The sequence below is a fragment of the Grampus griseus genome, assembly GCF_964374135.1.
Source record: "Grampus griseus genome assembly, chromosome: 15".
Taxonomy (NCBI): domain Eukaryota; kingdom Metazoa; phylum Chordata; class Mammalia; order Artiodactyla; family Delphinidae; genus Grampus; species Grampus griseus.
In genome coordinates this window covers 22545604-22572855 of record NC_139009.1, presented here as the reverse complement: position 1 = coordinate 22572855, position 27252 = coordinate 22545604, and the positions used below count along the sequence as shown (strand labels likewise).

Below are 27252 nucleotides of genomic sequence, written 5' to 3'. Positions count from 1 at the left end.
ACCTTCTCACCTTGCTTCCTACCAACCTGATTGTCCAAGCTGTTGTAAAGCCCCAGCGAACTGAGGCCCATGGGTGCCCTGAGGACCCACAGTGCACCCTATGAATGAAAAGCATTTATTATGATGATGATTGGGCTGAGGTGCCCTCTCCAGAGAGCTGCCAGCTCTTTACAGACACAGTTCATTCATTCTCCTAAGCAGACCCATATGGACCATCCTGGGGGACCATCTGGCTGGGTAGATATGCCAAGTCAGCCTGGGAGAGATGAGGAGACTGCCTCACTGGGGTGGGGGCAGAATCCCATAACTCATGCTGTCAACCCACGGCCAACCTGGCACAGACTGTGTTGTCTCTGAGAGAAGAGAGTAGACTCCCTCGCTCCCAAATTTCCCCAGTCCTCAGGGACCAGTTTGTCATGTTAATAGGCAGGCCATCAAGGTGACGCAGCAAAGCCCCATAGCTGTTCCTTATAGCCAAACCCTTACAGCAGAGGTTCTCAAGATGTGTTAAAGGACCACAGCACTGTCATAATTAGAAATGCAAATTATCAGGCTCTATCCTAGACCTGTTGAATGAAAGATTCTGGGGGTTTTAAGAAAACAGATTGTGATGCGTGCCAAAGTTTGAGAACCACTTTCTTGGAGTAATTCGCAGTTTCAGGTGCAGAGCTCCTCTGTGACTCATGGGAGGCGTTACGCGGACGTGGAGGGTTAGCTCGAAGGCAGCCCAGTTCCTGAGCAGTCATTATTCTAAGGGCTGGAGCCGGAGAGGCGATGGAAGTTAAAGTCTCCCCCTCACAACCCCGTTACTGCCCCTTCCTTCCCCCTTGTTGCCCAAGTAGCCCCTGCATCTTAGGAGTGGATGGGACAGTAATCCAGTTCTTTTATAATTAATTCTTTTATAATCTTATTAGATGTAAGAGGAGACAGGCTTCCCAAATTCTTTTGCTTAGGAGCCCGGAATGTGTACCTAAATCTCCTCTCTGCCTTCTAAGAAAGGCGCCAAGGTCTTAGCTGCAGGCAGACCCCAGCAGCTCAGAGCATCAGCCGTGTCACTCCTTCCCCACCCACCCCACCCCAACCAAACCAAATGGTTAGCTTTAGTGGTCTTGTTTGGTATTTCTTCCAAGTGTTGATGGAACTGCTCCCACCTCTCATTGCTAAGCAGGGACATCTGCTCTGACAGGTAGCCCCAGGTTAATTAATAACCAGGATGTGATCAGAAGCAAGTAGGCACACTCTCTGTTTAGCCTGGCATCCCCCAGCAACATTGTCTTATCTGACTTGGGAACCTCAGGGCCAAAGGCCATGCTGTGTCATTTATCTCTGCAGTCCCACATGGCATGTAGAGGCTGCTCTGCAGCTGTTTTGATTGGGGAGAATCTGCCCTGGGTTCACCAGAGTGTTATCAGCAGAGCCTGGATTGAAGGAACACAGAGTTCAGCGCCAAGCTGCAGCCCTGTAGCTGGCGGGCAGCAGTCCCGGGAGGCTTGGGGTTTGCCGAGGTCAGTGCCTGCAAGGATGTGGATCTGACTCACGATGCAGGTCAGGGGAAGCTTGAGACTGGCCTGAGGCAAGCAGGAATTTCTACCAAAGATGTTGGCACTGACTGTGGCAGAGAACCCATTGCCATCCCCTGTCTGCATCATCAGGGACCTCTCCACCCATGAAGAGGCAGGGGGCAAGGGGAGGGGCTTAGGTTTCAGAGCCTGAAAAATGACTCGAAAACTAAACAATTGAGTGGTCTTTGGCAAGTTACTAGACCCCTGAAAATTCTTTACCATCTGGATTAGGGAGAGAGCAAAACATATGTTGCAGGGTTGCTGTGAGAATCAAGTGAGCTATCATATACAAAGTACCTTATCACATAGGGTCACTTTCTCTTCTCCCCAGCCCCTCTGGGAACTCGATACTTTGAGGTAAGGATATAGGATTTTACTCAAATTTCCTAAAATTTGAGTATAACAGATTCCAAATTAGTTGCATAATGGCTTGCAAAGTGAAATAATGGAATGGTCTGGCCACACCAATACTTGGAGTTGGTGTTGGCCACTGGCTGATTGGAGTAGCTTCTCAGAAGCTTGTCATGTGTCCCTCCACGTGTAGACACTAACCCCAAACAGAAGCCTCCCCATTGCGTGCCCCCCCGCCACCCTCCAGGGTCTAGGCTCTGAACTCAGTGGGTGGCATTATCAAGAATGGAGAAGGAGAAAGACTCCGTACCACATGATTCCCTTTATCTAAAATGCAACCGAATCTAGCGTGACGGAATGCAGACCAGTACCGGGACCCAGGGCTAGAGGGAAAGGATGGACTGAAAAGGAGCATGAGGAATTTCTTGGGGGGTGATGGAGAGATACTCTATTTTAATTATGGTAATGGCGTCACGGGTGTATATCACTGTCATACTTCATCAATTTGTACACTTCAAATGAATGTGGCTTATTATGCATAAAATATTCGTCAGTAAAGTTGACAGAAAAAAAGAAGGGAAGATGTCTCAGCTCCTGAAAATTATTGTGAGGATGATTCAGCAAATGTAGGCTACATGCTTATTCTGCCTTTGTATAAAAGAACAGTCAGGACTTGAACAGGTATTCATACACCAGTGTTCATAGCAGCATTATTCATAACAGCCGAAAATGTAGAAACAATCTGTGTCCGTCAGTAGATAAACAAATTGTATATGCATACAAGGAATTATTTGAATAATGAGGCTGAATACCTTAAAAAGGAATGAAATTCTGACACAGGCTACAACATGGATGAACCCTGAGGACATTATGCTATGTGAAATAAGTCAAAGGACAATTGTGATTCCACTTATGTGGAGTACACAGAGTAGTCAAATTCGTCAAGACAGAAAGTAGAAGAGCAGTTTCCAGAGGCTTAGGGAGGGGGCAATGGGGAGTCAGTGTTTAATGGATACAGAATTTCAGTTTCGCAAGACAAAAAGAGTTCTGGAGGTGGATGGTGGCGATGGTGACACAGCAATGTGAATGTACATAATGCCACCGAACTGTACACTTAAAAATGGTTAAGATGGTACATTTTATGTGTATTTTACCACTATTTTTTAAAATTTTAAATATGAAAAAGGGAGGGGACACCAGCTGGCTGGCTAATAGTCATGCTGCCTGGTCAGTGTGCCCTCTACCAGCGCAGCAGCCCACCTGGAAAATCAGATTCCAGCAGAGGCAGAGTACCAGAGCTTCAGAGGAATGGTCAGGGCCCTTTTGTTCAGGCAGGGTAAGAGATCTCACTCTTAGAAGGCTCTAGGATGTTCTAGAAGGTGTATTGGACTGGCAACCAGGAGATCATGACTCTAGTCTTGCTCTACCCCTTACAACCCATCTGACCTTGAACCAGCTTTCTCATCTGTAAAACGGAGGTGGACAATAATATGTCGTAGAATTATAGTCAAGATCAAATGAAATAATTTATGTTATTGAGCTTCAAAAAATGAAGAGTGCTGTGCAAATGAAGGCCTTTATTATTCTGAGTCACTGCTCTACAAGAGAGACAAGTGAGGTCAGTGGAGCAGGCGTAGACCAAGTCTGACCATCAGGGCAGAAATTAGGAGTGGAATTATCCCACTGATTGTAATGGAAGCGTGTTGCAGAGTGAATGACCAGCTCTTAGGGACTGCCTGGCCAGGTCAGCTGCCTCCGATTCATTCATCTCCTCCCAGTTGAGAGACTGACAGATGGACGCAGGAATTGCTTCCTAGTTCAGTGAGTGAAATGGATGCAGTGAATAGTTGACAGTTTACCCCTGAGCCAGTAAGTCCAAACTCCTCTGCACTGTGTTGGGCCTGGAACACATTCAATCTGACATAAGACAGAACAGAAAATGTATCAGAGTTTAGTTGATTTGTTTACTTAGCTGTCAAGGGAAATCAGATGTCGAGATCAGCAGTGCAAAGTAGCAATTTGTGCCTCTGTCAGAAGTGTGGGTCTAAACCTTGACTTAGAAGCCTTGCCAGAGCACTATGGACATCTCGGGGATGCAGTAGCCCTGAGAAGGGCCAACAGCTTGGTGGTCCAGCGTGGGTAAGGTCCGTCTCCCCATCCCTACCTACCACAGGGCTCGCTGTACCAGCAGGAGGTTCTCGGGTGTGGGTCAGGGGTGTGGTTGAGATATGGATTCCTGAAAATAAAGCAGAGACTCCATTCAGATGGTACCTTGCTAAGCATGATGTTTTCCTCTCTAAAAATGTATGGAATCCCTGCTCTGCCTGCCTCCTGGAGTGACTGTGAAAAACTAATGAGATAATGGAAGTGAAAGTGTTCGAAGGGTTTCACGAATAGAAACGCAGGACGAATTGGTCTCCTTAGAATGTAAGCCTTGGTCTAGGAAGAGGGGGAGGATTGACTCTCTCGTGCTTCTTTTAGGGTAACTTTACTTCCTTTTTTCTGATTATAAAAGTTATATATGCCCATTATAGATCACATAAATTCAGAAAAGGTAGAATAAAGAAAACTCAAAGCATTCAAAATCCTCCAGCTCAGAGGTAACTTTGGCTGACAATTTGATATATTCCTTCTAGTTTTTCTCTGTTTTTTTCTCATGGGTTTTGCCATGCTGTCTCAGCATTCTTAGAAACAGGAGGGTTTGTCTTTTTTTTTTTTTTTTAAGTTAATTTACCATGAAAATGTTCTCATGTTAGTAAAAGTGTTTAGAAACATCTCTTTGTGTGACACAGCTGTGCCAACTGTAATTACCATTCCCCTGTCATTGGATTTCTTCCTTCTTTGTTTTTACTTTTATGTTATTATAATCTGCTATGAATGTCTTTGGGTCTAAATTATCTGTATAACTCTCTATTTCCTCAAGGATGTTTCCTAGAAGGGGAACTTTGGGGTTTTAGAGTCTGAGCAAAATTGTAAAGCTTCTTGTAACCAATTTCCAAACATTTCTAGAAAAGTTCTATCAGTTCATATTCTCACCAGCAGTATGTAGAAGTCCCTAACCCACTACATCCTTGCTAGTAATGAATATTATTTAAAAATCTTTGCTAATTTAATGCAGCCCAACTTTCTAAGATCTAACCCTCAGTTGACTTATGTGCTTCAGAGATAGCACTATAAAAAATGGCTAAATGAACTTGCTGTTGTATTGGCTTTACAGATGCAGGTGAAGGTGTTAACTGTAACACTGATGAGGACCTGGGAAACCGTTTCTCTTAGAGCTCAATGTCAGAAAAAGCATTCTCCTAAGAACACTTTGAACCTTATAATGGATCCTGTTTCCTTTTTTACTTTGGCTACTAGGAAGCACAGAAATGTACTTTAGCCAAATTTTAGTTATCATGTAGAAATTCTGTGGCACATTTGTACTAAAATATTACCCTTAGATCACCCTGATTTATTTATTTATATCTCTTATTACATGTAATTGCAGGTAACCTCAAATCCTTTTCCGAACAACCTAGAAACAGTTGAGTTTTTCATCTGTTATCTTCAAGGACTTGAGCTTGTTTATTCCCCCTGAAGAGAGTAACTTTGCTTTCAGTAGAGTGTACTTTATAAGAAGTTCTGACTTGTGGTCCTCACCTTCATTTCCTTTCTGAAACTTAAACTCAGAGTTATGCACACAGAGGTCTCCAGCACCAGAGTCTTGGTACAATTTAAATGTGCTGCAAGTTCCACCCCACCACACCTACCCCTTCCCATCCCCTCCCCCACTTCTACCTTCCATTGGCGGGAGGCCTTCGAAGTTTGACATGACCGTAGCAGGAAGTAGACTGCTTAGCTCAAAGATGTCTGTGCTCAAGCATCTTCCTGAGAGTCTTTTCTTTGCTGGAGCCTACTTTAGACATAAGACATCCCAAACCAGCAGATCTGGCCCCGTCGATAACTTGGATGAGTCCCAGTCGTCAGCACTGCTGGTGCTGGTCCTTGGCCCGGGGTCTGCAATAGGCAAAGAGGCTGCCCTGCCAGCACGCTGGCGATGCTGCAAGGAGGTCCGGAAGTGGCTCTGCTGCTGCTCCGAATGCCAGGATCAGACTGCAGAGCTGCCCAAACCTGGGGTCTGAGCCAGCATCCTCCTCCCACCTGGCGCCTGCCCTCTCCCCTCGGCGGTGCTGAGCACTTCCACCAAGAGCTGCGAGGGGAATGCAGCACAGAGCAGCCCCCTCTGAAGCCAGGGCCTGCCATCGTCCACCAAGAGGCAGGTGTGTGCCAAGCAGCAAGGGGGGCCTCGTCCACCCAGAACTGCTCAGCTGACAAGGCGGGCCAGTGACTGCCAGTCCAAGCTCAGAGCAGAGCTGCCTGTCCATTCTCCTCATCGGTAAGGTGGAATCCCAGGTGTGAAGACTGGAGAGGGAAGTGTTATGGGCCAGCCTCTCTCTGACTGCTCTCCTAAATGCTGCTTAACCCTTACAATTACCTTGCAAAAGAAAAAGACATTTTTCTCATTTTCAAGAAGAGGAAGCTGAGGCTCAGAGAGGTTGGACACATCCAGGGTCCCACAAATATTAAGCGGCTGAGCTGGGCTTGAATGTGGTCTGCTACTTGCAGAGCCTTCAGTCCCTCCACTCACTGTGCTCAGAGGCAGGCGGCGGGGGCTGTGGCTGGGAAGGCTGGGACCCATGGGGAGAAGCCCTGTGCGATCTCCATCACAGGGAGCAAGGCCAAAGCCGTGACGCATCTGCCCGCCCCTCCCCAGACACCATGACACGGCCATGCCAGGGCCGGGCTCCACACGCTGCTGGCACGCGGTACGGGTGGTGAGGAGGAAGAAATAGACCCCTGGAGCAGAGGAGGAGAGGGGAGAAGGCACCCCTACATCTTCAGGCCAGTCTTGGCTTCACTAAGAGTCCATGACCCGTAAACCATTGCAGTGACTACAGGGTAGGGAGGGGCTGTGGAGCCCTCCGCTCTCGGAGCTTCAAGGACCACCCCTCGTGACAAGCTGGGGGAGGGCAGCAGACAGGAGCTTGTGATGGGGAAGCCAAGTTAACAGGGACCGACCGGGACCAGCTGGATCCCAAGGCTCTCTGCCCACACCTCACCCTTCTGCAGCCTGTGGGTGTGTCCACACACAAGACCCCTGTGCCAGCTCCTTCTAGAGCCGTGCCTTCCCAGAATGCTCCCTCACCTCCGGACCATCCTGCACGTGCTATCCTGAGCCACAGTCGGAGTCCTCCTGGCACTCCCCGAGCTCCCTGATGTAACCCTGTCCCTGGGCCCTAACACCACGGCAGCCGCCCTGGGAGGCCCCGCAAGAAGAAGGGGTGTGGGTGGTCCAGCTCACTGCCCCTCGGCACCATCCCAGCCAGCAGTAGCCTACTTCTCTCATCTGCCTTTGCAGATAAAGGTCCACGAGTGCCCGAGGCTTAAGCCTCAGTGCCATCTTGTACGTCTTCCTCCATCATGCCATAGTCCTATCCTGACGACTCTATTTTTGAAAGAGTTCTCACCAGCCCCCTTCTCTCCACCCCACAGTCCTATCCTGGCCTAGATCTGCCTAGATTCCTGCGATGGCCCTCCGGCCACCAGCATCTCTGTCCCCCAGCTCCACCCTACCCCACACCTTTCTCCACACCCTCTAGGACATGGTCCTAGTCCTGTGTCCTGCTCTGGTCCTGTCCCTTCTGAAAGTATTTTAGATATTCTTTGTCATCTGTGGGCTTGCATTCCCTCTTGTCTATTCCTGAGATTCTAAAATGGCCTTTTCCACCCTGGTGGGTCTACCACATTGGTTAAGAGCATAGACTTCAGAGTCAGGCGGGCCTGTTAGAATTCTGGCTCTGCCAATCCTCTGTGACCTTGCAAAGGACTCTGCAAATCATTGGATCCCAGTTTCCTTCTCAGTAAAATGTAGACAATGACAACAACTTCGTGTAGATGCTATGTGGTCTGAATAAGATAACGCATGTTGGCTTTTCACGAATTGCTTCCAGCTTCTTTTTCCAGCTTGCCCCAACCCCCCAGCTCATACTTGGGGTCACCCAGACAACCTGCTGTTCCCTGAGCATGCTGTCCTCTTCCTGGGGCTCCCTTGTCCTTTCTCCTTATTTGGTGAACTCCTGCCCATTCTCTGAGCACAACTCAAGTGTTGCCTCTTTTCTAGAGTCTTCCTTTACCCCATAATCAGACACCTCTCCTCTGTGTGCCTGTCATTCATACGTTCCAGTTTCTTATTTCTGAGTAGCAAATACTCCAGAGTGCAGCTGCTTAAAACAACTATTCTGTCTCATAGTTTTGTGGGACAAGAATTCAGGCAGGCCTCAGCTAGGTAATTTTTTTGGTACCACGTGGCACTGATAGAGGTCACACAGTGGTGTTCAGCTGGCAGACCGACTGATGGGCAGGGTCCAGGATGGCTTTTCTGCATGTCTGCTGCATTGGCAAAGATGGCAGGGAGGCTGGGCTCAGCTGGGACTGTCCCCTGGGTGCCTACACATGACCTCTCCAGCATGGTAGCCTTGGAGGAGTCAGTCTTCTTACATAGAAGCTCCAGGCTCCAGGGCCAAATATATCCATGAACAAGTGCTCTAGTCTCAAAAGTCACATGGTGGCTTCTACCATATGCAGTTAGTCCAAGCAGTCCTGGATTCAAGAGAAGGAGACAGAGATCTCCACCTCCCAATAACCCTCTCGAGAGGATTATTAATGAATGTATAGATCAGTTTTAAAACCGTCACAGTACACCTCTGTTACCTATTTTAACACTTACCAGATGATGATTACCATGATGAAAACTATTTGTCCACATATTTGCCCCAACATACAGGATGGCCTCAAGAGGGTAGACTATGTCTTCTTCATCATCTACCATTTATTGAACACCTATTATGTACCGGGCACTGAGGTTCATCTGTAATATATCTAAACCTTAAAACAACCCTGCAAGATGGATGTTGAAGCTCAAGGCAATTGAGTACTTTGTACAAGACCAAGTGGTGAAGTCAGAATTCAGATTTGGTCCATCTGCCTCCAAAACCAATCCTCTTTGCTTAGCCTCTGCACAGTCTGGCAGATTACAAAGACCAGTGGAGATTTGGGACAGCAACACAATTAAAAAACTTTCCATCAGGTCCATCTAAAATGGGTCGTCCTCATACTCCCAGAAGTTCCCTAGCAGAACTGCTCTCCTCTCTGGACCCTCCCTGAACTGAGAGAGGACACGTGTCTGTGCCCCTGAGACTTTGTAGGTCTGCCTAAGACCTGTGGGCATGAACAGTCCTGTAGGTGTCCTCAAATATCTGTTCCATCAAATCTTGCCTCTTTTCTCACCTATTTTCTCTAAAAGAAATTGTAAACTCTGTTCAGTAGCACTTTACTCTCAAGCATAGAGTACCAGGCAGGAACCCCCCTGGGTGTTCAGGAAATACTAATAGAAGTGGAAATGGAGCCCTGTGTGCCTGGGGATCTGCTGGGCCTGAAGCAGCCCTCAGCGTGATGTGCCCTACATTTATTTAATAGCAAGAGTAGAGGCTGAGAGGACTCTAGCTGAGCTGGGAGCCTCCCCATAGGCTTTCCAAATTGCCATTCACATTTATCACCATTACTCCCCCCAGCCCACCTGGCACCCTCCTCCTACAAATGGAACTCTTCTCCACTATTCCCTGTGGTTGGCTGAGTCTTTGACCCACGGCAGTGGGGAGGGAGCCCCTTACAGCTCATCTGGTCCAACCCCATCACTTCACAGATAAGCAGACAGAGGCCAAGAGGGCACAGGCCTGGTGCAACATCACTCGGCTGGTGCGTGGCAGTGTCAGGGCAGATCTGAGGCCTCCTCACCGCCAGGCCAGTGTGTTCTTGCTGCATCCAGTGCCTCACACATCAGCATATTCCACTGGAAGCCAAACAGAAGGGGGATTTAAAAGAAGAGGAAAGAAGAAGAAGAACCTGAACTTCTCGGAGAGCCACCGCAACGGGCTTTTCTCATTAGGCCATATTGATGTCTTCTTGCCCTGCCGTCTTAATTAGGGCTTATTTTCAAGGCCAGCATAAATCAATAGGCTGATAATCATACTTAAGAAAGCCAGCATAATCATCTTCTTGGGTTTTTATAAATTGTGGTAAAATACATATAACATGAAACCCTTTTTAAGTGTACAGTTCAGTAGTGTTAAAAATATTCATGTTATGCAACCAATTACCAGAACTTTTTCATCTTGCAAAACTGAAACTCTGTACCCATGAAACAACAATTCCCCATTCTCCCCTCTCCCCATTCCCTGGAAACCAGCACTCCACTATTTGTGGAAGTTGAATTTCTATGAATTTGGCTACTCTAGGTACCTCGTGTAAGTGGCACCACACAGTATTTATCTTTTTGTGGCTGGCTTGTGTCACTGAGCATAATGTCCTTAGGGTTCATCCGTGTTGAAGCATGTGTCAGAATTGCCTTCCTTTTTCAGGTTGAATAATATTCTATTGCCTGTATATACCACATTTTATTTATCCATTCATCTGTTGATGGACATTTGGGTTGCTTTCATCTTTTGGCTATTGTGAATAATGCTGCTATGAACATGAATATACCTTGCTTTCAGTTATTTTGGATATATACCCAGAAGTGAATACCTGAATCACATGGTAATTATATGTTTAACTTTTTGAGGAACCACCATACGGTTTTTCACATTGACCGCACATTTTACATTCCTACCAACAGTGTACAAGGCTCCAATTTCTTCTCCACATCCTGCCAACACTTGCTATTTTCCACATTTTTATGGTAACCATTCTAAATCACGCATCTTCTTATGTATTTCAGTTATGTCCATTCAAAGAATCAAGTGAAAGATAATACACACAAAAAATGGCTGGTATACAGTAGGTACCCATTGAATATTATTTCTTCTTATTATTATTATTTTAACCTTCTTCCCTGCCTGTCATCCAGCTTTCCTTCTTCATTAGATTTCTCCCAATTTTGTGGTTCTGAGAAGGTCAGACCCCAACATGAGAGTCTTAGAAGAGAACTAAAAACCAAAACATGTAGAGAGATTCTTGACTCCTAGACAAAGCAAGTGACCTTGATCATTCCATAGGAGCCTCTACCCCCGCCCAGATCTCTTTGCCTATCTAAATGAGTAACACAGAAGCTCTTCACATCTCCTCCAAGGAGAACTTTGCTTCATCTGGACTCTGACTGGAACACTGAACATTCATAGCTTGGGGCCTGCTCCCAGCCTCCCTCTTAGTTTTGAGCCTGGAATGGAAAGTACCTTCTGACAGTGTCTCAGCCTCTCACTACCGACTGTGAACCGGCCATCACATCTTTCCTCCCACCCCGTGTGGCAAGGTCCCAGCAGCCCATGCCTGCTGCAGCTTCCTCAACAGCCCACCTTCCCCAGTTAGTGCTTCACTGTACGTGTGAGTGTGCAGCCATCGTCCTGAACTGGGTTGGCAGCACTGAGTGAGGTCTTTAGACAGAGCAGGCCACAATTACTGCAGTGAGCTTCTTACGTGACTTGGTTTTTATATAGACGAATCCCAGCTATGTACACATGGAGCCATGGGGGTTGGGACTACATGAAGTCCTCCTCAGTGAAATGCCTTTTCTCAAAAATACAAATTCTAAATTGTGAGTAAAACATCAGTCCTGCTTCTGAAACCACTGCCCAAAGTTATTTACTGAAGAGTGTATATAACCTATTCTTTTTTTTTTTTTTTTTTTTTTGCGGTACGCAGGCCTCTCACTGTTGTGGCCTCTCCCATTGCGGAGCACAGGCTCCGGACGCACAGGGTCAGTGGCCATGGCTCACGGGCCCAGCCGCTCCGTGGCATGTGGGATCTTCCCGGACTGGGGCACGAACCCATGTCCCCTGCATCGGCAGGCAGACTCTCAACCACTGTGCCACCAGGGAAGCCCTATAACCTATTCTTTTAACAAACTTTTATTGAGAGCCCACTATATGCCAGGCACTGTTCTAGGAACTGGGAATTCAGCAGTGAAAACACAGACTAAGCTCTCCATCCATCCTCTTAATGCTAGTGGAGGAGAAAGACTACCAACAAAACGAATAAGGACATTGTATATTTGCCCAACTGTAAGTAGCAAGGAGAAATAATACAGCAGGGAAGGGAGACAGGAAATGTCTAGGGTGGAGTCAGGGGACAGACTTTAGATCAGGTCACCAGGGAAAGCCTCACTGAGAAGGTGACATTTCAGTAAAGACAAAGGAGGTGAGGAGTGAGCCTGTTGTGGCTTCGGTGAGATCCTATGGGAATGTCAGGTGGTTAATAATAAAAATAAAATCTTAATCATTTGCTACACTCACTGGTTTACAGAGTACTTTTCCATAGCTATCTCCTTTGACCCCAAAAGCCTCTGATAAAGATGAGATTTTTGTCCAGTCCAGGGGATAAACTATGAATTCTGATATTCAAGTCCTATCTTATTCCCCTATGCCTGGACCGTGTCTTAGCACCTACCTGGTACATCGCTCCCCTAAAAACATTTGACCAGCACTTGAGGGGCCAGAAGCCAGTCCAGAACCTGAGCCAGCCTCACCCTCCACCCCTCCACATTCCCAAGACTATGGGGCCTCTGTCTCCAGCTCATCTTCTCTCTGTCACTCCACTTGCTTGCAGTCCGCCAGCCTCCCTCTTGTTTATTTCTGGGGCTACTAACATGGCCTTTTCCACCTGGTAGGTCTAGCATATTGATTAAGATCATGGGCTTCAGAGTCAGGTAGACATAAAATCTGTCTCTATGACCTTGGGTCCCAGTTTCCTTCTCAGTAAATTGGAGATAATAACTACTTCATAGAGTTGCTGTAGGTCTAAATAAAATAATGCGTAGAAAGCCTTTAATACAGTCCCTAGAAGATGATAAGCACTCCGCGAATGGTGAGGGTGGTAGTTATTCTCATCGTGACTGATATCTGTATCAGCACCCAATGGCTATCTTGTCTCTTCATCAAGCAGCCGTTCCTTCCACCATGGCTTCCATGGATGGAATGGAGGCAAGATGACCTCCCACCTGTCTTCAAGAAGTCGAATCTCCCCGACTCCCTTCTGTGGAGGTGCCTCATGGGACCACTCCCCCTAATCAGCGTTCCTGTCTCTACTCCTCCAGTCTGAATGATCCCTACTCCCCCTCGCTCTCCATCCCAAGCAGCCTTCTCCACTGTGTAATCTGCATAGTCCCTCCAGTGGTCTCAGTTGTAGATGTAATTTGTTTGTGATTAGTATTAATTCTCCAAGGTGCAACTGGAATTGTTCATTGTTTACTGAACAAACAAGAGGAGAAAATGACAGTGTATGGGGAGCTGTGGTGCAGAATGGTTAAATGTCATCGCTTTTTAGGGAGATTAATGGTAAATGTGCACTGAGGTCATTTATAACATTAAAAATAAAATTATTGCTTTGTCTTTTCAGCAAAGCAATGAAGATGAATGTCACATAGAGAAACCTTGGGAAAAGGACCATGCAACAAAATCAAGGGGTGTTGAGGCTACAGAGAGAAAATTTTTAATTTTTTAGGAGAGCTCAACCGCAGAAATGAAACACATACTGCTTTCCTACTGATGGCCTGCAGGAATCCTTGTGGTTCTTCATAAGTTTATATGAAGACCAACCCTGAGGATCTGGGATTTTGAAACCAGCTCTGTCATGTCAGCTGGCAACCATGCTTTCACCCTAGCACCATCCTTGATGTCCCCTCTCCCTCAGCCTCACCTCCAGGCCATCAGCCTGTCCTGTCAGGGTCACCTCCAACACGAAGCTCACATCACTCACTTCTTACCAGCTCCACCACCAGCAGGCTCAGGCAGGTTGCCTCCATCACCTGCTTGGTCACTTACAATGGTCTATGAGCTTGTTTTCCCACTTCTATTGCCCTCTCTAATCCATTCTCCCTAAATCGCTCAGAATGACCTCTTTAAAAATCAGTGACAGGGCTTCCCTGGTGGCGCAGTGGTTGAGAGTCCGCCTGCCGATGCAGGGGACATGGGTTCGTGCCCCGGTCAGCGAAGATCCCACATGCCACGGAGCGGCTAGGCCCGTGAGCCTGTGCGTCCAGAGCCTGTGCTCCGCAACGGAAGAGGCCACAACAGTGAGAGGCCTGCGTACCGCAAAAAAAAAACAAAAAAAACCAATGACATTATTTTCAGTCTCTTGCCTAAACCCCTTAAGCAAAATTCACACCCCTCCTCACAGCCTGCAAGATCCTGCCCAACTAGGCCTCGGCCTTCCTCCCAGTGACCCTTCATGACCCAACCCTTTGTGACTTTTTGAGCCACACTGGCCTTTGCTCTGTTCCTAGATCATTAGCGTCATTTCCCACCGCCAGCAATGCACTCCCTACTCCTCCACAGCCTTTTCACACGGCTGACTTCTCTTATTCTTCAGTATCAGCTCAAATATCTCCTCCCCAGAGAGGGCTCCCATGGCCCACCTATCAAACTAGGTCACCCATGTCACCCTCTGTTCACTATTCTAACCGCAGGCTCTTAGTAGAAGCTCTGAACATAGTCGTTCAGTAATTGTAAGCTTGAATGGGATTTGGCTGCGGGGGGATGTGTGTGTGGAATTGCCACAGTATAACCTAAAGGAATTAGCAGTTTCCAGAATGCAAGGGAACCCTACCTCACCCTGTTCTTCTGCTTAAACCTGGTGATCTCTCTTGTACTTCAGCATACATTCATTAGCGCTTGCCATGTGCCAGGCACTCTCCAGGAGATAAAATAAGTACGACAGACCCCCTGCCTCAAAGAATTTAGAATTTAGTGGGAGAAGCTAGCAATGCGGACATAATTGCCCAATGCGAGAGACGAGTTCACAGTTACAGGTGTATAGCGATTGCCAGAGCGCCCCAGAGGGAGGCACAGGTCTTCCTTCAAGAGAGAAGAACAAGCAGCTGGGGAAGGTTACACCTGAGTTAGGAGGAGTTGCTCAGTTGGAGAAGATGATTCTAGCCCACCCAATCGGCTTACACAAAGGCTGAAGCCGTGGCTGCATGTTCAAAACACTACAAGTCATGGTCTTGAGCTGAAGATGCAAAGGAACACGGTGATCTGGGAAAGTGGGCTGTTCCAGGTGTGCTAAGCCTCAATTTGGACTGAATCCCGTGGAAGCCAGCAAAGGTTTGGATTCGGACCCGAAAGGAGCTGGGCTCAGAAAGCTAACTGGTGGAAGGGGGGACTCCAGAGACAAATAATCTTGAAAATTCATCATTGCAATTACTCTTCATAGCTATTATTTATGTTGCAAATTACCACTGCGTTTGTTTCTGCCACTGCTTTGCTGAAAAGGTCTGGCCCTGTAGATCGTCGCCTCTACTGTGCGATGTGAGGGATCCCCAAAGGTGCTCTCTGTTCCCCAAATTTGGCCTGTCCAACCCCTCCATTGACCACTTCCCACCCAACTTCCATGGCCAATTCTCCCAAACTCCTTGGGACACTCTCTAAAATTAGCTCATAAGAACCCCACATACTGTTTTATGTACCCAATGTCATTTGATCCTCACAGAAATCCTGTAAATTAGATAGCCTCTCCAACTTGCAGAAGAGAGAAGCCTGTGAGCTGTGTCAGGGTTCACACCACTAGCTAGCAGAAGAGAAGACTGGAAGCTGGTATTAGTTTCTCTGTACCTTAGGGGTCTCTTCAACACAAACTAACAAAGTGGTGCCTTGGGCCTGCTGGAGTCATAACAGAAATGGAATCTAGGCATGAAAGGAGCTCTGACAGCTCTGGACCAAGGAAGGAATTGTCACAGTGAGGGAGAGGGTGGTGCTGGAAGGCTTGGGATTCTTCCAAGGGGAGAAGGAACTGAAGATCCATTCATTTCCCTAACACTAGAGGTCCTCAGGTTGTGGTGCACCCAGTTTTCACCCAGGGAGCTTGTGGAACATGCTGGATCCAGAGTCCCCCCGAGATGTTCTGACCCTGTAGGTCTGCAGTGGGGCCCCGGAAGCAGCCTGATTTCCAAGCTCCATGTGACGGATGCAGAGGGTCTACAGACACACCATCAAGGCAGTAGCCTAAGCCCGTGGTCAGTGTGAGTGGCTGGCTGCGGAGAGTCTACAAACAAGGCAACTGAGGCCCAGAGGAGTGACCTGCTCACGGCCCCAGAGGCCTCGTGGCAAAAGGCGAGGCCTCGAACCAGCTCTCCAGACTTCCAGCACAGCACTTCCTCACCCAGCCCGCTGGGCCCTCTGTAGCCGGGCCCTCTCCTCACCGATTTATATTTTAAGTAGAAACCCAAGATGCCAGTTCTTTAATGAGGTTGTCCACACTACAATTTATGAGGCCAAAGCCCTCGGCAGGACTGGTCTCTGCCAGGCTTAATTTACACAGTTCTCAGACCTTCCAACATCCCCATTAACGTCCGCGCAGAGGCGGCGGCTGTTAGCCTGTGAGCACTGTGGCTACGTCCTCATCATGTCACCATCCATTTTCACGTCTCTGGGCTTCTTTACCCTTGAGCACCGGATTCTCCTCATCCCGCGAAGCAGTAAGTTTCCACTGGGAGCCTGGCCCAGCCTCTGGGTTCCAGCCAGCCCCACTCCTGACCTCCCCATGCTGTGGAAGTCAGCCTCCTCCCACACGTCATCTCCCCTTCTCTTTAATTAAGAGCAAGACCCCCTTCTCACTGATGCAGCACTCAATTTTTCCCCCTTTAATGAGTGTCATTAGTTAGGCAAGAGCAAGCAGGTGGGAGATGGCCTGAAAGCTGATACAAATGCGCCTTTTTTAATGCTACATAAATCACCATAATTAAAAATTAATTAAGTGCCCTAAAACTTGACATTTGTTTAAAAAAAATTGAGTTAAGAGAGTTGTGTAGATTTTGTAGCATCAAATCTCCAAGATTGAAGGAGGCGAGTATGTGTGGGTTTCTGTTTTGAATGCGCAATTAGGGAGAAGGAATCACTCCCAGCGAGTGAACCCAGTGAGTCACCCATGGTGTCAAATAGAGGTTCATGTAACCTCACCCAGGCCACACGTGTCTCAGGTGCAAATCTGAACCGATTTCTACTGCACCCAGAGGAGAGAAATGGGCAAGCAAGTGTCATGCTGTTTCAGGAGAGATGTTCCAGGATGCAAATGACAGATGACTGAGACAGGAAAAGCCAGCATGAGGAAACCAGGGGAAGCTTGGTGGGTGAGTGACTTGGCAGCAGGCTCTAAGGAAGTCATTAAATGGTCAGCATTAATAAAGACGACACACACTATATCAGGTCAACCCTGTAAACAGAGAGCCCCCAACAACCATTGCTCAGAACTGCAGAATCAGGATGTCGAAGATGGAAGGGGTCTTGGAGGTCGGGTTTGAGGCCACCCCCCCTCATTGTACCAGGGGGCAGTGGAGAACCCAAGGGGTAAAAGACCCACCTAAGACACACAGGTGCTCAGGGGCAAATCCGCCAGCCTCCAAGGAAGTGGTTCTCAACCCTGTGCTCATGAAAAGCATGCCCAGAGCTTTTAAAACCACCAGTGCCAAGGGCCCGTCCTCCAAAGATACTGGTTTCATTGGTCCAGGTGGGCCCTGAACATCAACAGTATTTCCAACTTCCAAAGTGACTTGCTGGGCCGTCAGGGTGCTGCTCCAGAAGACGATCTAATCCAAGTGATGGGAGAAGAACCCCACCCGGGATCATCTGACCAGGTTCTGGGCCTTCCCTGTGGTTTACTAGCTGTGAGACCTCAGGCAAAGCACCTAGCAAGCAATTGGTTGCATTTTGTAGCGCCTTACTGCTTAGAAAGCATTTCTCTATCCATTATTTAATCTCTTGAGTCCTCAGTCTTCTGATTAATCAAATGGGAATAATAATAACTATTCTACCAGTTTTTTATGAGGTTCAAAGAGAGAAGGATTAGGAAAGCACATTGTAAGCTCTTACAATGCTATACAAAGGTAAGGAGTGGTGACAGTTTACTACCCCCAGTGACTTATATTGTTATTCTGGGAAGAGCTACCTTTTCAAAGGTAATAAATAAATTTCCGTACAGAAGACCCTTGCTAACAAAAGGTCCCCAGGCAAGAGTTCTCCCCAGAGTGGCTTGATCTTAGCTCTCCCTAATCTTGCTGTGATTAGGGCATTTGGTGTTTCAGTGGTTTCCAGGAATCACAGGCACTCGTGGTGGGAAGGCATCAGGATGTGCCAGAAGAAAGTGGGTGCTGGATCTTCTTGTCTAAGCTCTGCCCCTTCCTTGCTGCATTGGAGCAGGTTGTGACCATCCAGGGCCTCAGGTTACCCTATTCCACAAGCCAGAACAATCATTTCACAACCACAGAAAGGATGCTGTTTCAGAAACTCAGGCCCTTGATTAAAACCATTCACCAAGGGTACTTTCCTCCTTGGAATTTATGGGGCCCGTAAATAAAAGAACTGGAGAAGACAGAGCACTTGTTTTTTTGTTGTGCTTCATTAGTTTTGAGTTTGGGCTGCTAGAAGAGATCAGAGTACTAGGCATCCATCTAATTGAATCTCTCACAAGCATAAAGTTCCCTGTGGTATGGAGGAGACTGTACGTCTCCAGCCAGGGAGAGGAGGTAGGGAGGGGCAGGTAGAAGCAGGGCCTAAGGGGCTGACTTCTCTGGGCTGTGGCTGTGCAACAGAGAGGTCCTGGGGATAAACACTGGGGCATCCAGAGAGTGGAAGCGGCACACCCCTCCCACGACTGGACCCCTTCTTTGTCCAGGTTTGGGAGTAAAGGGCAGGGATACTGATTCCCTGCCCTTTCATACCCATTATCACCACTCCTGAGGACACTCATCACCTGGGGAGGGGGGACCCCATAGGCAGACACGGTACAAAGGATAGAGAACAAGATGTGAAAATGTGGGTTTCCACCAATCTCTCCAGCAGTCCATGTAACCACTCAGAGCCTTTGTATTCTCAACTATAAAATGGGCATGATGATAGCTTCAATGGATAAGTTCAAGTCCCAAATATTGGGGTGGGGAGACCTCTATACAAGGTACTGTTATAGATTCATGGAGATAAGACTTGATCCCTTCCTTCAAGTCACTTAGAGTTTGGTGAGGAAGACAGGCATGCAAACAGCTGGTTATAACGTATCAGCAGAACGTCTGCCAAGTTAAATGCAAGAAGAAGTACTGTGCTGTGGTATCCCAGGAGAAAGGACAGTCCATGGATGGGGAGAGAATGGGAGAGTCCATGAAAATGTCACAGATGAGGGGCTGAGATCTGTATCCCCATTGCTGAAAGAGGAGGAGTTGGTGGAAGACGTTCCCTGATGAGAGGGCAACCTTAGCAATGAGAGAGCAAACCAAGGACTACGAAAGGCGACCCACACGTTACCTACCAACCCCACATGGAACAAATTCTCTAAGGTGCAAAAGAAGAAGAAGAAATCACCAAGGAAAATATGGTTAGGTTTAGATTACATACAAATTTTAAACTCCTAGATATCATTATAAACAGAATGAAAATGCACGTAAAATACTGGGGGAAAATGTGAAGCATGTAATAAATAGTTTCACACCCTTATTAATAATGTCGTACAATCCAATAGGAAAACGTGAGTACCCTAACAGATAAACTGGCAAAAGGGAGCGGGCAATTCCCTAAAACTCAGAGCAAAATAAAGCTAATAACACGTGCAAAAAAATATTCACCCTCGCAATCACAGAAATACAAATAAAGCAGCAGGGGGATACTTTTAGTTAAAAATAGTGATAATATTCAGGGTTGGCCAGGATGTAGTAAGAGGAACATGCATGTATGAACACAGCTGGTGAGAGTGTAAATTGGATTAATTTCTAGAAAGCAATTTGGCAATATGTGTCAAGGGCCTTTAAAATGTTTATACCCTTTGATTCAGTAATTCCACTTCTGGGAATCTATCCTATGAAAATAATCTGAAAAGCGGGTGAAAGTTTATGCTCAAAGATACTCTTCAAAGTGTTATTATAAACAATCTAACACTGCAGTCATTGACTGATGTTGAAATAAATTATGGTACGTATCACGTAGTATTATAGCCATTAAAAAGTATTCTTATGAGGACTTTTTAAGCCCTTGGAAAAGCTTGTGATATAATTTTAATTAATTTAAGCAACATACATATATGACACAACTATACACACCTTTAAAGCACAGGCCAAAAAACACGAAAGAGAAATCTACCGAGATGTAAAAAAATGACGGCTTCTGGATAGTGGGATTCTGGGCATTGTTTTGTTGATTTTTACCCTGGCTTTGAACTTTAGACAATAGGCATATATTTTTCAAGTGAAGGAAAGTAAAAGAAACTGTAAAAGTAAAAGCTCTTTGGGGAATGACAAGTAAGTGGTATATGAAACGTGCATGTGTTCGTGAAAACACACGATGAGAAACAAGGCCTAATCATAAGGTGTGAAGAAAACAGGACACAGCTTACATTTGTTTCCAAGTTGAGGAAGGCTTGACAGGTATTTTATGTGGCTCATGTTTTCTTCGGTCGGGCTGGGAATGAGGGCCATAAGGTCCTAACTGTATTTCGTGATCATGTACAAGGCATAGGAAAAAATACTTTGGAAACTAGAAATCACCAAGCAAAAGTGAAGGAGAATTTTTCTTATTATCCTAAATACGTTGACGTCTTCCTCACATTACTCCAAACTCTTGCTGCTATCACCAGGTCTACTTCGTACTTTGACCTTCTTGTCACCCTCCTATCAGAACCCTGTGATTATATTGGGCCCGCCTGGATAAGCAGGATAATCTCCCACCTCATGATCCTTGTCTTGATCTCACCAGTAGTCTCTCTCACCACATAAAGTAACATATTCACAGGTTTGGGGGATTAGGATATGGGTATTGGGGCAGGGTGGGGGGACACAGCATTATTCAGCCAGCCACAGAAGCATAACCTAATGTGCAGGGTTTTTGTGAACCCTCCCAGGGGCCAGGCACTGGCTAGGGCTGGGAACACACAGAGACTCAAGCAGCTTAGTGGAGAAGATGGGAGCATACACGTGTGTTCTAGTGCCAGGTTGCAACGAACCAATGCCAGATGCATCTAGAGCACAGCGTTCATGGGGAGAGACAGAGAGAGGTGAGACGGGAAAGGAAATTTGGACCCACATCACAAAGGACCTTTAAGAACAGGTTAAAGGGTTTGGATGTGATTCCCTGAAGGAAGAAGGGCCTGTGTTTCCCATGCCCAGGAACTACTGAGAACGCCCAGCCAGGCTGGAGGCTGGTCTGACAATGCCAGGTAGCCATCCGCCATCAGCTGACACATTGAGCCTTATCTGGACTAGCCTGTGAAAGAGGGCCCAGGGCCACCTCCAACATCCCCTTCCATGAGATGGAGAGACCAGCTTTGCAGTCTGACAAGCTGGGTCTAAATCCCACTTATCAGCTGTGTGACCTTAGGCAAGTCACTTAACCACTCTGACTCCATTTCCCCACTTAGGAAATGGACACTATTAAGACTTGCCTGGCTTCTTTACAGAACCAGATGGGCTGAGGTATACAGAGAGATTCTAGAAGTAAAGAGGCTGGACTTGATGTTAGTTTCAGCACTGTTGGGAACCAGAAAATCATGGAATTTTAAAGATCATCTAACCTGGAGAGTCCCACATCACAATCAGCTGTAAGGTTTTATTAAAATAAAATTTAGTAAAGAAGAGTCTAATTTCACAGCCAGGGTTAAAGAAGCCCGCCCCTCATGTGAGGCCCAGAGAAGCTGTGGGGCTTGGCCAGGTGAGGGTCCTGGTTCATCCTCTCCACCACCCAGCTGAGCATTGAGGTAGGTAGTATGGGGGTGGGAGGACTGTTGAGGCACTAGCTACCATCGGGATAGAGCTAGGAAATAGGACAGAGAGCAAGGCAGCCAGACCTGGGGGGTGGGGATAGGAGGTCAACCCAGGTGGGCCCTGCCCTCTCATCTCCACAGGGGCTAGAGGCTCCCCCATCCCATACCAACCGAGGCTGGGTATCAGGAGGCACAGTCAGAAACACCAGCCAGGCCCTTGCTAGGTGGTCCCCAGGCAAGGGACCCATTCAGTAGGCAGGCTGGGCCAGGCCAGCTGAAGCTTGGCTCTCTGAGGTCACAGGTTAATAAATTACCATAACTCATCATTCTTGATACAAAAGCAAATATCTGCTAATACGTTTGCTATAAACTGCCCCCTCTCCCTTCCTCCACTGGATAATATGACTTATCTAAGAATTTCAGAATCGGACAAGACCTTGGAAATACCATCAAAACCCCTCCTTTTGTAGATGGGGAGACAGGGGGCCAGAAAGAGAAGGAACAGGGTCAGCATCACACAGCCATTCATGGAGGAGCCGATCCAGGGCCCAGAGCCCTGCTCTTACGACGGCGTTCTTTTCATTTCAAAACAGGAAGTGCTGTGTGTTTTAGTCACTCCAGTGGTGGAATCTGGGGTCAAGAGCATGGGGACGATATACTGGACCAGATATGCCTGTTGGTACCCCAAATTTGACCTTGAGGGGAAAGCTGTCTGTGTGCAGATGAGACTCCACCTGTAGCTGTCCACCTGGCACACTAAAGCCGTGGGTTGGAGGACCCCAAAGTGTTGTGGAACATGGCTCAAACCTCGGGCCACTCTACTACTCACATCACAGCCAGGGGGCCGGGGGGTTAGGGCTTTGACTTCCTCTTAGCCTCCTGGTGTTGACCCTGGTTTCGGCCAGATTAAAATGGGGTAGTCTCAGACCTTGAGATGTGAACGGCGTGGGAGGGATGCTCTCCCCGCAGCCTTCCCACGGGGCCACCCAAGCTGACCAGTGTCATGTGTCTCTGTGTGCTCTCCAGGAACATCCCCGGGCTCCAAGATGGCCTTGCAGAGTTCCTTCACTTGCTGGAACGGAACAGTCCTCCAGCTGGGGCAGGCCTGCGACTTCCACCGGGACTGTGCCCAGGGAGAAGATGAGGGCCAGCTGTGCAGTGAGTAGATGGGGCTGCTTTGCCCGCCCTGCCCCACCCATGCCCACATGCCCTCCTTCCCCCACCATCAGAGGCTTGAATGACCTCCCTTATGACCAGGGCCACTTGTGTCCTTCTGGTGGCAACTTTCAAAAGTTACACAGTCTTCAAAAGACAGGGCTAAAACCCATGGTCTAGAAACAGCATATAATTAAGAACCAAGCAAGATCTTATAAGTTTTGCTCTCAACAGCCTCATGTATAGAGAAAAAGTGCAGACTAAAGCCCAACTCTAACGTGACATGAGAAGCCCTCTACGCCAGGACCTCCGTCACATTTTAAGCCTTTCTTTCATCACCCACCTGCCTCCCTCCTCCCCGCAACCTTCCATGTACCCCAGCTCCAGCCATATCAAACCACCTCTCAGCTCCCTCACACCTCCCTGGCTTTGTTTGTGTCCTATCCCTTCCCCAGAATGTCCTTTCCCATCTTAAGTCATATCTGCTCCTTCAAGACTCACCTCAAGAGTCAGTCCTTCTGGGAAGCCTCTTCTGACCATTTCCCACAAGTATAGTTGGTTCTTCTCCCTCTGGAACCCGCCCCCTGGAATCCATGCACCGTAACATTCATTACTTTTTAACAGCTTTTTAAAGATATAATTTACATACCATACAATTCACTCGTTTAAAGTGTACGATTTAGTGTAGTCACAACTGAGCAACCATCACCACAATCTAATTTTCGAACATTTTTATCACTCCAAAAAGAAACCCCTCGCAATCTCTCCTCATGTACCTCCAATCCCTCCCCCCCACCGACCCCCTCACCCACTGCCTAGCCCTAAGTAACCACTAATCTACTTACTGTTTCTACAGATGGGCATTTCACATAAATGGAATCATATAATATGAGGTCTTTTATGATTAACTTCTTTCACTCAGCGCAATGTTTTTGAGGCCCATCCGTGCTGTAGAATATATCAGTACTTCATTCCTTTTTATCGCCAAAAAATATTTCATTGTAGGGCTGTACCACATTTTGTTGATCCATTCATCAACGGATGGGCATTTGGGTTGTTTCCACCTTTTGGCTATTATGAAAAATGCTGCTGTGAACATTCATGTATGAGTTTTTGTGTAGACAGATGTTTTCATTTCTCTTGGAAATGAAATTTCCTACCTAGGAGTAGAATTGCTGGGTCGGATGGTGACTCTATATTTAACATTTGGAGGAACTTCCAAGCTGCTTTCCAGAATGGCTATACCATCTGACAGTCCCACCAGTATTGTGTAAGGATTCCCATTTCTCCATATCCTCAGCAAAACTTACTCTTTTCTGCCTTTTTTTTTTTTTTTTTTTTTTTGCGGTACGCGGGCCTCTCACTGCTGTTGCCTCTCCCGTTGTGGAGCACAGGCTCCGGACGTGCAGGCTCAGCGGCCATGGCTCACGGGCCCAGCCGTGAGAGAGCTTTTCCCGGGGATCTTATGGGATCTTGTGGGATCATGTGGGATCTTCCCGGACCGGGGCGCGAACCCGCGTCCCCTGCATCAGCAAGCGGACTCCCAACCGCTGCGCCACCAGGGAAGCCCTATCTGCCTTTTTATGTTAGCTCTCCTAGTGTGTGTGCATCCGTCACATTTCATGGAGGTGGCTTCCATGTCTCTCTCCCTCACTGTGGACAGAGTGGGCCTGGTACTCTTCCCCATACCAAGATCTCAAACGATTTCTGGCACAGCATAGGTGCTCATTGACTCTTTGTTGATCAAAATGAATAAATGGGTTGGGAAACCTGGGTTCCCTAGAGGAAGCCGGTTGCTGAGGTCGCACTGGTAGTTAGGGGCAGAGTTAGACTCCCAGCACAGTGCTCCCTCCACTTGAAGACAGTGTTCTCAGCTGCTCCCTGGCAAGGAGTAAACACTCTAGAAGTTTTTTCCAGGGAAACCACGGACACTTCTAGCACACATATATAATGAGCTAAAAAGTAAACTGGAGCAGGGACAAGTAACACGGCATCTGTCCCTGTAGTGCTGTAAATCCAACACAGGGGCAGGGAGTGAAACAAGGGTGTTGTGGTTGGGAAAGGATGCAGCAGCCTGGGGTGCTGTGGGGCTCGGACACCCAACAAATGCCCCTCCCCTCAGATACACCGGCCCCAAGATGCTGTGACCTGCCAAATAGCTTTTAAGAAGGTAACAGTGTCCCCCAGGTCATTTGGAGGACAGATCTTCCCTTAGGGAAAGAAAGGTTTTATTTATTCCCTTTTAAATGAAACTATAAAGAAATCCATTTTTCAATTTGAAAATCGTCTTTTTTATACAAAACTTTCCAATGAAGTTTTCCAATAATCATGGAATAGTGGTTGGTCAGATAAAGCTCAGTAAAGAGTTGCAGGTAAAGCCCTTTGCTTGTTCCGCACTGTTCTGCTCCTGGCTTCCTCTCGGAGCTCTCACTACACACGTGGACCAAGAGGAAGCTAGGCCTGCCCATGTTGCCCTGGACAGGGACCTGTCTGTGTGTCTCTCTAGTTATTTGTCTCTGTATTATTTCCAGCAGTGCCTCTGAGCTGTGTGACTTTGCTTTGGCCTTTTTAAAGTTTTTGATACCCACTTCCCAGCTGAGACACAGGTCAGGGAGTCCCTGTCCTGATTTACAACTGGGGAAATGAAAGCACAGAGAAGATAATTGATTTGTTCAGGGTCACACAGCATGTCAGGAACAGAGCCATGATTAGAGCTTGGAGCCTGCAGGATCCAGCCCATTATTGTGGACTTAGGGCACTTTCCCACCATTTCGGGGCTTGCCATTAATGTGTTTTTAGAACCAACTCCAAGCTTGAGGGCAGCCTGGTCCCAGTAAGGAAGGCAGGCGCCTGGAGCCCAGAAGGCTTTTCAGCCACACTTGAAAAGCTGTTCTGACCAGCTGTCAGAATGACCACTCCGCCCTGAAAACACCCCCATGGAACTCTTTGCTACAGAAATCGGTTGCTAGAAGGGACAGGAGTTCAGTTAGAAGGAGGATTCTTCCAGTCTTTTGGCCACTCTGAGCTTGGCAGTACTCAGTAAGTATCCTTTTCCTTTTTGGGCACCCCACTCTCTCTGGCATTTTTGCTGTTTTCCCTACCACACTGGCTGATGTTGATTCTGGAAACCATCCCCATGAAAATAACAACAACAATAATAATAGTAACAGCTAACATTATTGAGTATTTTCTATATGCCAGGAGCTGCTCCAAACACTCTTCATGCGTTAACTTATTTCACCCTCACAGCAATCCTATGTGATGCTATTATGCCCATCTTACAGATGAGGAACCAGATTAGTCCATGATCAGACTGTTAGCCAGTGGCTGAGCAGTGATTCAGACCCAGTCTGATTCCAAAGCCCATGCTCTTAATCACTGCAAGCCAGTTTCACTTGTTTCGTGAGTTTCCAGCAGTTTCTAGCACAGCCTTCACTGCATATCTACCCAGGATGAAGGGACGAGGAAAAGGCAGGGAAGGTCCAGGGCTCTTCTGGGGGATACTCAGATCATTCGTCTCCACCCTCTAGGCCTCACTTTCCTCGCTTCTAATATGAATTGGAACATGATGCCCGCTGACGTGCTGACGCCCATGATGCATTAAGGGCAATGCTCTTGACCTCACTTGGTCCTTCCCAGGTGGTCTGGAACCTGTTAGAACATTTTCTCTGAGCAATGGTCACTTCAAGCCTGTTGGGGATGTCCAGGTCTTCTAAGGAACCCCCATGAGGGTCAGTAATCTTGAGCGAGAGTTTTCAACCAAAAACTGCCACGGCTAGAATTTGGAGGGGAAACGTAGGTTGTATCCTGTCAACTCCCAGCCTCAGCTCCCCACATTTTCTCTGGAAGGAATTACACGCACACACTAGAGCTCATTCAGCTTACCAGACGCAACCTTGTGGGACATTTCTGGCTGGGATAAGTAGGGGACCTGAAATGGAGGTGGTACCGCCCTTGCCCTTCTCCATCTGATCCGTTCACACCCCGTCCTCCAAGCCCACACACCATACACCGCACACCTTCTCTTTCTAATTAAACATTGCCGATCCATGTTTACATTCCAGGATGCTGTAACCCACTGAAGGGTGTCTTCAAGGTTCCCTGTGTGTCTTGAGCAATGGCCTCGACGGCATGCAGTGCCCCAGAAAAGGGTCAGGTGGCCCCGCTTCATCCCTTGGTTGGGTCATTGACTCTCTCAGTATTGCAGGCAGCTCAGTCCCCCTCCACGTACTCAATAATCTCATCGGTTTGGTGGGCATACGCTTCCTATCAGGCAAAAACAGGGGTTTTTTTAAGTTTATTTCTTTATTGTAAAGTAAAACATGTTGGTTGTAAAACATTTGGAAAATCAAAAAAGTACACAGGAGAAAATAATTATTACCCATAAGCCTCCCTCTCAGACATTCAGAGATAACCATAA

General features: G+C 47.3%; 1 protein-coding gene across 1 annotated transcript in view; it reads left to right on the top strand.

Annotated features, from left to right (window-relative positions):
• The window catches only part of ALK (ALK receptor tyrosine kinase), a gene marked incomplete at both ends in the record, with an annotated part of 728930 nt that overhangs the window by 578057 nt on the left and 123621 nt on the right, over positions 1–27252 (top strand). The window contains one exon of the mRNA XM_082672737.1: positions 22704–22835. Within this exon, the coding sequence (XP_082528863.1) occupies positions 22704–22835 (132 nt within the window). The remainder of the gene's footprint in view (positions 1–22703; positions 22836–27252) is intronic.